Raw genomic sequence first — 12,282 nt, forward strand, 5'->3', positions numbered from 1 at the left:
GATTTGAGAGCCACACAACCAGGATTTATAATGTAAGGAATCTCTACTTCCTTAATAGATAAAAAATATTGTGGAAGACATTAAACAGACGTCCTATCCGTTTTGTGGTTCAAGTGGAAACCATAACACTCTTCAAAAATACGAGTGTTCTGAACAATATTTTCCCTTATCCAAGTTGAAAGGCAATATATTAATGGTGCCTGAAGTAAATCACAGTCTATGGGATACAACAATCACTGCATTTCAAATTAAGATTGTGTGAAACACAAAGATTTTGGTGCAATAAAGGCACAATATCAAATGCAAATATTGCCAAAGCGGGAAAGAACTAAAGCTAGGACATTGTCACTTTTAGATATTTTTGAGCGATAGTGACATTATATTCTTTTCCAGATACTCATTGGTTTCCCAAGTTTTATTTTTAGAGATAGGAATTTAGTTCTGTCAATTGAATATATAAAACCGCAATGCAATATGAATATTTTAAAAATTTGTAGGACTTCAAAAAAACTTAAAACATTTTAGTTTATTTACATGTTGAAACTGAAGCCAACTAATAGCCTATGGATGCTACATATAAATGGAAGCATTTCACGTTTGCAGAAAACATCTGTCATTGGAATGTACAACACACAAGATCATTTCTAAGAATAGAAATTGCAAACAATACATTGTAATGAATCAGTGCAGCTACAAGTTTTTTTAAAAAAAAAATGAACAGTGGCATGAATTTTCCACAAACAATATGAAGCAATACCAACTTGGTTTACATTACACATTGGTGAAGCAAAGTCAAATGATGGTTTGAAAGCAGCAGAATGTTGGCAACTACCTCTTCCTGATGCACATATTAAGCAGGTACAACAGTTAAACAAATTTGGACTTTTTTTTCCCCAAAAAACAATACGACATTAGTGTTACATGCATACTGCTGAAGTAAATAATTCCAAATTTGCTACTATATAGTAAGCGTCGATTCTGGTCACCAGCCTCGGAAAAATAGTACAACACGACTGCTGAAATACCAAAATACGGTGCATACATAGACAAGAGCTTTGCATTTACAAGTTCATTTGTTTAAGCTTTTACTAGTTCCTCAAATGCATTAATTGTAAAAGACACAAAAATGGATACAGTACTAAAATATACTAGAATTTATATAATCTTACAATTACTGCATTTCTGAAACTGAACTCCAAACTTAGATCGTTATCTGACCACCAACCAAATACAGGATTGGTTGTGCAAGTAAAAAAAATGTAAGTGCAGAATAGCATTGCCAATAGCTAATTCTGAAACTATTTGCATGCCTGGCTTTTGAAGCTCTTGAAATTAAAATTAAATTCTAAAACAGTTCTAAATAATGGGAATATTTGATAGACATTTGGATATCGTGAATCAGTAACTCTTGCACTGTTGCTCATAATTACACTTTGCTGGGCAAGACATACTGTTCAAAGGTATATCCATATATTCCAACAGGAAAATGTACGCTAAAATATTTTTCTATTCAATAGATAATTTGACTTAGGTGGGGGGGGTCATGATATAATTATTTACATTACATTCAGGACACATGAATAAATAGAGGAAGCATACCACATTTATATTACAATGTGATTTAAATATTTATAAAGTTTAAATTCTATAGGAATATTGCATAGAAAAAAAACAGATCTTCAGTCATTCTAAAAGAAGAAACAAATGACAAAAATGTAAATGAGCTCCATTACATCAAGCTCCATTTTATCTTGAACCTTGACAACACCATCTTGGTTTCATCAAAGGTAAAGCTGACCTTAAAACGGAAAATAATCTTATTAGTGATTAGTTAACAGAAATAAGGCCATTGAAAAAGAGTTGATTGTAAAATGAAGCTCATTGAAGATTATAGGAGGTGTCCACTTGGGATAAGTTTGTCCAGTAGTATTCCATTCAGCACAGGATACACTGTAGACCTGAAAAACAGCTCCTGGTTTACAGGAAGTCAGTAAGGTATGATGGCACGTGATGTTGACAGAGTGGCAGCTATCTATGGCCACCATACTTAGTTGCCCAATCAGTCCTTCCATGCACTGATTGAATGGGTGGTGGACGAGCTAGGAGACCAGCAGAATTTTTGGTAGCTGGATTATAGCTGGGCCCTGGTAACTGGGATCGGGTTGGTTTGGTTTTCCAAGCATCATAGTCTACACAAAAGAAAAGTTAAGAGTAAATACTCTATTTTCCTTACATTCAGACTCCCCATCACTTCATACTATTGATTTATATTTACTAAATCATGCAATTCATTTTCAGAAATGTATTCAATAGAATTAGAATCAATATTATACGTCCAATACTGCAGAATCAATAATAGTGCTATGTTGTTTTAGAATTTATGTGCACTTGAGCAGGAACATTTGGAAATCAATATGAAGGGATGTGTGGCAGGGAATTTTACCAAGCACAATGATCCTTTCTTTTAGCACTCAGTTTTAGGTAGTATATGTTTCTTCTGAATAGACACAAACCTGAAAGATTTTTCTTGTCCTATTATTGAAAAGGAATTTTTAATAAATCAAATTTTTTTTTTTTTTTCTGTCATTTGCACTCTTCAATACTGCAAATAGTTGAGCATATGTGTGATTGTTTTAATTCTCTGAATGTAGTAGTTCAGCCTCCACGTGGATGAAGACTCCATTGGGGAAAAGAGTTCAGTAGCTAATACAAGCCATTTCCAGTCGTCTTCCCAAAGCCCAATCATATTATAATAAAATAATAATCCTTGTATTGGATATAGCGCCTTATCACATCTTCTAGACGCCTCAAAGCACTTCACAGATTTTACAGAGTAAATTGACTGTATATTTTGTGGGCGAAATGCAGCAGCCAATGCTCACAGCAGTGTCCCACAAACAGTTGTGGATTAAATGATCAAATTATAACTTTTTAAGGGAGTATTATCCCCGTAAATGCGGTTCCTACTTACTGCTCGGTAAACAGTGTCGTGTGGAGTAAGGAAACTTGCGCAACGTTTCAACCGGCCCAGGAATCAAACCCAGGTCCTCTCGCTTGCAAGGCGAGTGCTCTAACCACTAAGCTACAGGACTCCATAATATTAAAAAGGGTCTCTGAATCATACCCTAGGTTTTGACCAGAGAAGGGAACACAACTGATGAGTTAAACAGTGAAGCAAATTTAAATAGATAAATGATGAGGTCCAGGGTACATCAGCCCAAATGACCAATAAGAGAGAACTTTCAATCTAGAGATTAAATTATACTCAAATAATGACCCAAGCAATTTATCTTCCTTGAACATCTGTATACATTATTATACCAAACCATTATCATTTAAGGAAGATAGTCAGAGGAGTTTCTTCACTCAGGGTTAGCATGTGGAATTCATCATTCCAGATGAGAGCTAACTTTCTTCAGTTGAAAATCAATAAGACTGACGCCCTCCTGATTGGCTCCTGTCAGCACCTCCACAGCTCAGGCGCTGACAGCATTACCATCCAAGGATGCACACTCCACCTTACTAAGCCAGTCCAGAACCTTGGCATCTTGTTTGACCCTCAACTATCCTTTCTACCCCACATCCGATCCATGCCTTGCAAGTGAGAGACCTGAGTTCAATTCCAGGCAGAGGGCGAAACCTTGGGCAAGTTTCCTTACTCCACACAGAGCCTAATAATAATCCCTCCAAAACCAAAACAATAATAAATTGGTCATTTTCAATCTATGACTGTTTGTGGGACATTGCTGTGCGCAATTGGCTGCCGCGTTCGCCCACAAATATGCAGTCAATTCACTTTACAGTATATTCTGTGAAGCGCTTTGGGACGTCTAGAAGACGTGAAAAGCGCTATATCAAATGCAAGGATTATTATTATTATTATGACCCGCTTTGGCTTTCCCCACCTTCGCAACATCGCCCAGCTCCGCCAGGGTCTCACACCGCAGGCCGCTAAGGCTCTCATACATGCATTTATAACATCCAGATTTGACTATGCAAACTCCGCGCTTGTCGGCCTCCTCAACGGGCTGCAGATCATCCAGATCTCTGCAGCCCGTGTACTCTTCTGCACCAGGCTCCGTGACCCTATCACCTCCCATCCTCGCACAACTCCACTGGCTTCCCATCACACAGAGGATACAGTTCAAGATCCTGGTCCTCATCTTCAAAGCCCTCCATGGCCTTGCTCCATGAATCATTCAAAAGTGACCTTATTAAATACCTCATAAATATCCCTCACCCCCCACCACACACACACACACAAGGAATATGGGGAAAGAGATGGAACATGGGATAAATAAAAAAGGCTAGGCTGGAAATGTGTATTTCTATGATTAAAAACAAAAAGTTTCTAATCTAATATTGAAGCTACTTTGAAACATATCAGTATCAAAACATTTGTGAAATCAAGACTATTTCTTGGTAAAAGCATTCAAGTTATCCCAATAATTATCTTTTAGACAGTGGTGAGATTCTTGGAATATTAGCCTGGCACACGGTCATTGTACTGGTATAACTTTTCCCCTAGAGCAAATGTCTCAAAACATTCACCAAAAACTGAGCAGAGTGAGACAGCTGGGGTAGTTGGGAGGGGTTGGACAAAAGTAGGCAGAGATGGATTTCTAGATGTGTTTTGAAAGTTACGAGTGAATGGGTGAGCTGGAGGAATTTGTGGAGAGTTCCAGATTGGGACAGAGTGAAACACGAGGAGTGGTTGGGGATAAGCCGTACAAGAGATTAGAACAGAATCAATGCTAATATGATACTATAAATGCCAATGGTACTTCATTGCAAGCAATAACTATGCAACAGTCAATAAATGATTAGTTCCATTTTTTCCTGAAGATAAATGAAAAGTTTCAAATACCAAGTAGATGTTAATTGCGATTCAAAATGTTTGACTTTCAGTACATCGTTTATGAACCTGAAGGCATTGGACATTTAAGAACTCAATTTTTACTAAAGGCATGGGCTCACTATGATGCTTGCTGTATCTACTGTACGCTAAACCTGTGAGCAAATAGTCATTGTGAACAAAATTCCATGATACCAACACTAATATACACAATTCATTAAGTAGATTACTTCCTGAATCTAGATCTTTGATTTTACTTCTATGTTTTAAGTACATATGTCACTATTACTGCAAATTAGAAATTTTCTTCAGTTTTTGCTTTAGTCTCAAAGACTATTACAACTTATAGCAAGTATGTAGCACCTTCATGCAGAATCAAGAACTAAACGTATTTTACAATAACAGCGGGGATCACTGCTGGTAGCAGAAAGGAAACAAGGGTAAGTTTGAATATATTAACCACAAGCACAAAGAGAATTTTAACAGGGTTAGGCAAGAGTATGAACAAGGCAAAGAGATTGTTTTGGAAAATTAAACTAGAAAAGCCATTTGGACAGCATTAGGAGATAGTCTGGAGATTACAAAAGCATTGATGGGAGTTTCATTGTGTTGGGGGTTAGATGAGGATGTAAGTGGACAATCATTGAGAGATGGAAGAAGGCAGTCTTGGTCAAGGTCCGGTGAGGTTTGGAATAGAACTAAGGGTCAAACAAAATAACAAGGTTCTCCACCCACTCGGATAGCCAGATGAGTAGCCAGAGAGATTGATGGAACCACAGGCAAGAGCTGAACAAAATAGCTTTAGTTGTGATGATTAGCTGAAGGGGGTCAAGGTTCATCAGGACTTGGTATCTGACAGGCAATCATTCAACAACAACAAATTGCATTTATTTTGTGTCTTTCAGATTGGGAGTATGTCTCAAGGCACTGGGCAATAGTGGTTTGCACCTGAGCTGTGGGTTGGGATCAGAGGGGGTGAGGGCAAGGGGAATGGAGGAGGGAAGAGATCACAGTCGAAAAGGAAGGTCTTGAGACAGGCCTTGAAGGAGGCAAGGAAGGGGGCAAGGAGGAGAGGCTCCGGGATGAAGTTCCAGAGGGTGGGGGCAGAAAGGCTCAAGGCCTGATCGCCAATAGGGGAGTCGGTCAGTGCCCGCAGAGCGGAAAGAGTGGACAGGTTGGTGAAGTTTTAATGGGTTGCAGAAGTAGGGAGCAACAAGATTGTGGAGGACTTTAAAGGTGAAGACAAGGATGGGGAGTCAGTGAAGCTGGGCAAGGATGAGGGTGATCAGCCCACAAATCTTAGTGTGGGAGAGGACATGAACTGCAGAGTTCTGAATAATCTGCAGCTTGTGGAGGGAACAGTTGGGAAATCTGCCAAGCAGGTAGTTAGTGTAGTCAAATCTGGCTGTAATGAAAGTGTCAGAACATAAATGTCCTCTATTAATGTTGCTGAAATCAAGGATAGAAAAAGAGGTAGAGTTGGGTTTCATCACCAAACTGACCTCATGCCTGCAGATGATGTCACCAGGGGAAACATAATCAATAGGAAAATATCTAAATAGGAGAGAGATATCCTTAGGAACAATTTACCTGAGTTAACTTCAGCTGTTGACTTTTGGCTTATTGTTTTAAGCCTGGCTGATTTGAGTTTGTCAGTTTTAACCTCATTGCTGAGAAGCAAATCTAACAATGTAAGAAGACAAGAGAAGCAGAAATAGATGGAATGACAGAAGACTTTGAGGAGAGAGACAAATAGAAAGCAATAAGTTATAGTAAGGATAAACGATAAAGTTCAATAAGTGACCATCGAAAATGATAGAAAAGTCTGACAGTTTTGAACAGCTAAATGGAAATTACATTGTTAGGAAAAGCACTAAGAAATAACTTAACAGATGAACAATAAATAAATGTAACATGAAAGGCTTAACAAAAAGCATTTTAAAGTGAGCCAGAATGTAATAGAACCCACCTTATTCCAATTTGTTGCACATAACCACAGCAAATATACTATTGAAGCTACACCCATTTCATGGTAAGTTCTTTTAAAGATTTTTACTTAATCCGTTTTTCACAATTTCAATTTCTTTGTTCAGTTTATGAAAAATTGTATAGAATTTTACAGATTTTACACAAATTCTAAGAGAAATAAAATGCAGCACCACTCAAATCCTGTCAAACTCCCAATTAGGATAATATTGCAATCAAACGTCATTATGTTAAAAACTACTACTGTTTTACTATTGCACAATCAAAACAAAAAATATCTAAGCAAAGGTTTCGGGTATAATGCATTCGTAATCACCTCTGATCTTCCATTTTCACATAATATTTAAAGAAAACTCACTTTATTGTAAAGATGCATTTGTTACTTTGAGATTAATGAACAGTAGAGGTTTCCAGTTGCTTTAAACTACAATACATTCTTATAATTTTAAGAACTTAACATAGTATTAAATGTACTACACCACTTTCTCATCATATTTCTGGTCTAATTCCTGGTGCTGTGCAGAACTGTGCGTATGTACATAATAAAGTAATGATTCACTTACTAGATGTAGGCCCTCCAATAGGTGCAAGCTGAACTCTTTGTCCTGCTGAGCCAACTTCCTTCTTAAGAAAGGATGGAATATACCCTCCAGTCGTGTAATAATTTGAGCCACTAAATCCTCCTATCTTTCCTGTAACAAAATCAAACTATTTAGTGTTGTATAATTCAAACAAACTTCTGAAAGAGAACTTAGGCAGCTGTCATTTCACATGAAACTATCGTCTCATTCAGCTAACTCATGGCAACGTTAATGTCCTCTTAACAATGACCAAAACTCTCAACTCCAACCTTCATTTCTCTTCAATAAATAATCTGACTGGTTTAAAAGCCAATCCATTAAAAATATTCCTCTTCCTGTATAATGCATGTTCCTTACCCCAGTTTATGTCACCTTGTTAGAGAAAGGGCCAGAATCTCTCAGAATTGAACTGTGCCTGAGTATCTCACTTCAACCCCTGCCATCATTGCAGTAAATACCCACAAGTTCAGAGAACCTGAAGTTGGGAACCTTGGAACAACGAGCCAGATCTCTGAGCTTTGCTATTCTTCAGTATTTAGGCCATTGTTCTAATTAGGAGCAGGAAATAGCAGAAGTGATGCACCAGAAACTGAGAGGGCAATTTAGGAGTTCAGAATTTTTTTAAAAAAGCATTCCAGCACACATCCTTTGTAATAATATGGAAGCAAGCATTGTCACTGTGTCACAACGTTGGAGGTGTGCTGAGATGATTTCCAGCAGCAGCAAACAAATAATGTTAAATACTGAATGTAGAAGACATACATACATACATACAACTACACTTGTATTTATATAAGCATTCTTTACACAAGGCAGTGTCTTGGAGCACTTAAAAGTACAGGAGTGTCTCTACCCTGGGCACCTCCCTATAGACAGTCATCACAACCATGGAGAGGGTACAGCGGAAATTAAGTAGGAAACCAAGAATGAAAAGTTCACAAGATCAGTTTGGATGAAGAAGGCCCGTCACCGCATCTGATTTCCTCCTTACAGAATACCCACCGAACCAGCCTCACATCAAAGCAACAAGCTGCTTTTTAAACAAGTCCAGTATCCTGGCTTCAACTGCCCTTCCTGTCAACGTATTACAGTGGTTAATTATCCTCTGGGTAAAGAAAAGCTTCTGAGTATCTATCATGAAATTGCCCTTTGCAACTCAACCTATGTTCTCTTAGTGTCTTAGTACATCCTAAAGTACTGTCTGTTTGTTTTTTCAATCCCATTTAAAATTTGATACACTTTCATGAGGTCTCCTCTCAGTCATCTCAAGACTGACAAGCCCGAGCTTATCTAATCATTGCTCATACTCATTCCTGGGAATCATTCTCGCTGCTCTTCTTTGCACTCTCTTTAGGAATTGGGTTATGCTCCATTATGTCACAGCGACCAGAACTGTATGTAGTATTCAAAGTCGAGTCTGACCAGAGCACTGTGCAGCCAGGGTTGTCTGAGATCCAAACTCAACTGATTTAGCAATATAGCCTACTATCCTGTTTGCCTTATTTATTGCTGTCTCACAGTTTCAACATAGTGAGCAATGAGTCAGGTAACACCCTTAGAGCTCTTTCAGCTTGCTCCTTGGCAGGTTCTGTCCCATCCATGGAGTACTTTCCGATTTCTATTTTCTTGCATTTATCTGTATTAAACATTATTTGCCAGTTATCAGCCCTTGTGTGTATCCAGATTAATAGTGAACAACTGTTCCCTCATTACAAATGACATAATAATAATAATAATAATAATAATAATAATAATAATAATAATAATCCTTGCATTTGACATAGCCTTAAATCAGAGCAAGATGGTCAGCCAGACATCAGGAATTTTTTCTTCACACAGAGGGTTGTGAAGATGTAGAATGCTCTAAACCAGAAAGCTATAGAGGCAGAATTAGTATGGATATTTAAAAGATAAACCAACAGATCTGAGTAGTAGAAATATGAAGGGAGAAATGACAGGTCATTGGCATTTAAAAATAAGTCTGCCGAGATCTAATAAATTGATGGAACTGGCTCGATTGGTAGAATGGCTGCTCCTGATCCTGTTTTCCTATGCTCCAAATTATAATTTCTAAAATGATGGACAATTTATGAAGGGAATGTAACAGAAAATAAAAAGAACTTTTTGTGGGAATGTTTGTACCACATTTGAAAGAAATGTAGAAATGTAGGAGGCATAGTCATTAAAACAGTGAATACTGTTTGTATGCAATCATTTGATTTATTTTGTTCAGAAAATAGAACCCTGTAATAGTATTGATACTAATTTCAATTGTGTGCCATTTGTACAACTAGCAAATAAGGTTTATGGATAAAGTATAACTACATATTGGTGAATGGGTCGGGAGGGCTACGGAGTGACCGTGATATAAATGCAGAGCTGTGGATAAAAAAAATGACACAGTTATAATGGGTCTGTGAAACAGATATAGCTGAACCCACTTCTTGGTAATCAGGTCCCCGACGAAGCCACTTGTGGCATGGCACATCAGCTGGCCACGTCGGAAGCTTTCACATTTCCGAGAACAGCATTAATAGCAAACACGTGCTCTAGCGATGAGCTTAATAATAAGGGTCAATCTATACTATGGTAAATGTTTGGAAAACTCTACTCTATGCTAATACCTTGACTAGCTTGAGATGTAAAACTGGACATCTGTGATTTTTCTGCAATGTTCTCGCTTACTTCAGATTTTTCTTCACCTGGATGGAATTGGTTTAAGACAGAAATACTATATTAATAGAGAAAGGCACCTTGTGTTTGAAGAGAAAGAGACAATTTAAGAAGGGAACAATGACAAAAAGGATTCAACCACCGTTGTGTACAAAACGATGCTTTATTTACCTGCTTCAGCTTGGGTAATAGGAGGCTCTCCACAAACATCCCCGAGGGCTCGGCTGAGGTAACCTGTTGCATTACCCAAGTTCTGTAAAGTATCTTTATTTGTTCCACCAACTGATACATTCTTGGGATTTACTCCTTAGAATAAAAAGAGAAACTTTAATGAGGATCAGATTGATAACCTTATGACTGCAAACATGGATGGGTGTGAAAAAAACACAAGATACTAAAGAAAAAATGCAAAAGTACATTGATTAACTGTATCAGATACATTTCTATTATTAAAGTTTTACTTTTGAGACAGTAATGCATAGAATGTTAGAACACAGAATCAGACCATTTGGCCCAACTAGTTGTTGCTGGTGTTTATAATAAATTATAACCCACATGAGCCTCCTTCCATCCTAATACCCTCTATCCAGATACATAAGGATTGTCCTACACAAGAAAATAATGAAATATCTGATACATCTTCAAACGAATCCCAATGGCTGTAGAAATAAGCAAATCACTTGAAAACAACTCAGTTGTCAGTAATTTTTCTTTTGTTAGTAACAACAAATTGCATTTATATAGTGCCTTTCACATTGGGAGGCTATCCCAAGGTGCTGGATAGTCAATGGTTTGCATCCCAGCTGGAGGTTGGAATCAAGAGGGGTGGAGGGCAAGGGTGGTAAGTGTGAGGATGATTGAAGGCATGGTCAAAGAGGAAGGTCTTTAGATGGGCCTTCCAAGAGGTGAGGGGGGTAGGCGGCAAAGGGACTCTGGGCTGAAGTTTCAGAGATGGAGGCAGAAAGGCTGAAGATGTTTAACAATTGTGTAAAATGCTCTACAAATTAAACATAAAAATGTTTAAGATCATGCAAAAATATGAAGCAGATAACTTGGGTTATTTTATTTTGATTTCTGGTACTGGGCATGGCATTGAGCGCAACTGCAGTGCCCAAGATAGGGTCACCAGGCTCTCTACATACCAGGGATTGCACTGTATGGTTCTATGCCACATTGACCTGTCTCTGGGCGATGTCATTTGCAGAGATGGGGTAAACTTCCACATGTATGTGGATGACACACAAATCTACTTTGGCTCCTCCAGGATCGACTCCAGGTTCATCAATGTTCTATCAGCTTGTCTGACAGGCATCACGGCCTGGTTGAGTGCAAACTTCCTGCAGCTGAATGCGGACAAGACGGAAGCCATACTCCCATCAACATGTTCACTCCTGAGGATCTAAACTCCTCAACCTCCCTGGGCTCTCCCTCAGACTCACCGAACCAGTGCACAATCTCGGCATCTAGTTCAACCCCCAGCTGTCCTTCCTCCCCCACATCCGGTCCCTGACCAGGACTGCTTTCTTCTACCTCCACCACATTGCCCGCCTGCGACTGAACCTTATCCCAAATGCAGCCGAAATCCTTGTGCGCTCGTTTGTCACCTCCCGCCTGGGTTACTCAAACGCACCCTTGCCGGTCTCCCCAGCTGGACTATTCAAAGAATCCAGCTGCCCGCATTCTTACCCAGAATGTTATCGAGCACAAAGGGAACTTCTTAAAAAAACCACAAGGATACCACAGTTTGCCTTTCCAAAAAAACCACAGCAATGTATGAATCCCGAGGTCAGGCAGGAGGGGTACGTAGAAATGGCAGTTGCCCCCTCTTAGAGACTAGAGTATTGGAGACTAGAGTTAGATTCCAACACGGGACTGGACCGAACTCCGTATTCCCATCTCACCAGTTCTGGCCAGGCTCCATTGCCTCCCGATCACCAAATGGATTGACTTCAAGATCCTCACACTCGTGTTCAAATCCCTTCACTCCATGGCACCTCCCTACCTCTCCAACCTCCTCACTTCCCAATCCACCACCCGGGACTTCGGCTCGCCGGGCATCAGCCTCCTGCTTGTCCCTCACACCCTCTGCCACACCATTGGAGGTTGCGCATTCAGTTACTACGCCCCAAAACTGGAACACTTTCCCTCAATCCCTCCACCTTGGCCCCCTCTCTCCCCTTTTTCAAG

General features: G+C 39.1%; 1 protein-coding gene across 2 annotated transcripts in view; it reads right to left on the minus strand.

The window, feature by feature from the left end:
- Positions 1-1,660: 1,660 nt before the first annotated feature.
- Positions 1,661-12,282, minus strand: part of mak (male germ cell-associated kinase) — a 37,063-nt gene continuing 26,441 nt past the window's right edge. The window contains exons 12-16 of one of the 2 annotated variants that reach the window (XM_042332002.1): positions 10,267-10,401; positions 10,047-10,124; positions 7,405-7,533; positions 6,446-6,538; positions 1,661-2,189 (exon numbers count right to left, since the gene is read on the minus strand). In XM_042332002.1, coding sequence (XP_042187936.1) covers positions 2,029-2,189; positions 6,446-6,538; positions 7,405-7,533; positions 10,047-10,124; positions 10,267-10,401 — 596 coding nt within the window. In that variant the 3' untranslated portion in view covers positions 1,661-2,028. The remainder of the gene's footprint in view (positions 2,190-6,445; positions 6,539-7,404; positions 7,534-10,046; positions 10,125-10,266; positions 10,402-12,282) is intronic. The other variant, XM_042332003.1, reaches the window with a different exon arrangement.

This window comes from Callorhinchus milii, unplaced genomic scaffold (assembly GCF_018977255.1).
Source record: "Callorhinchus milii isolate IMCB2004 unplaced genomic scaffold, IMCB_Cmil_1.0 Scaffold2, whole genome shotgun sequence".
Taxonomy (NCBI): domain Eukaryota; kingdom Metazoa; phylum Chordata; class Chondrichthyes; order Chimaeriformes; family Callorhinchidae; genus Callorhinchus; species Callorhinchus milii.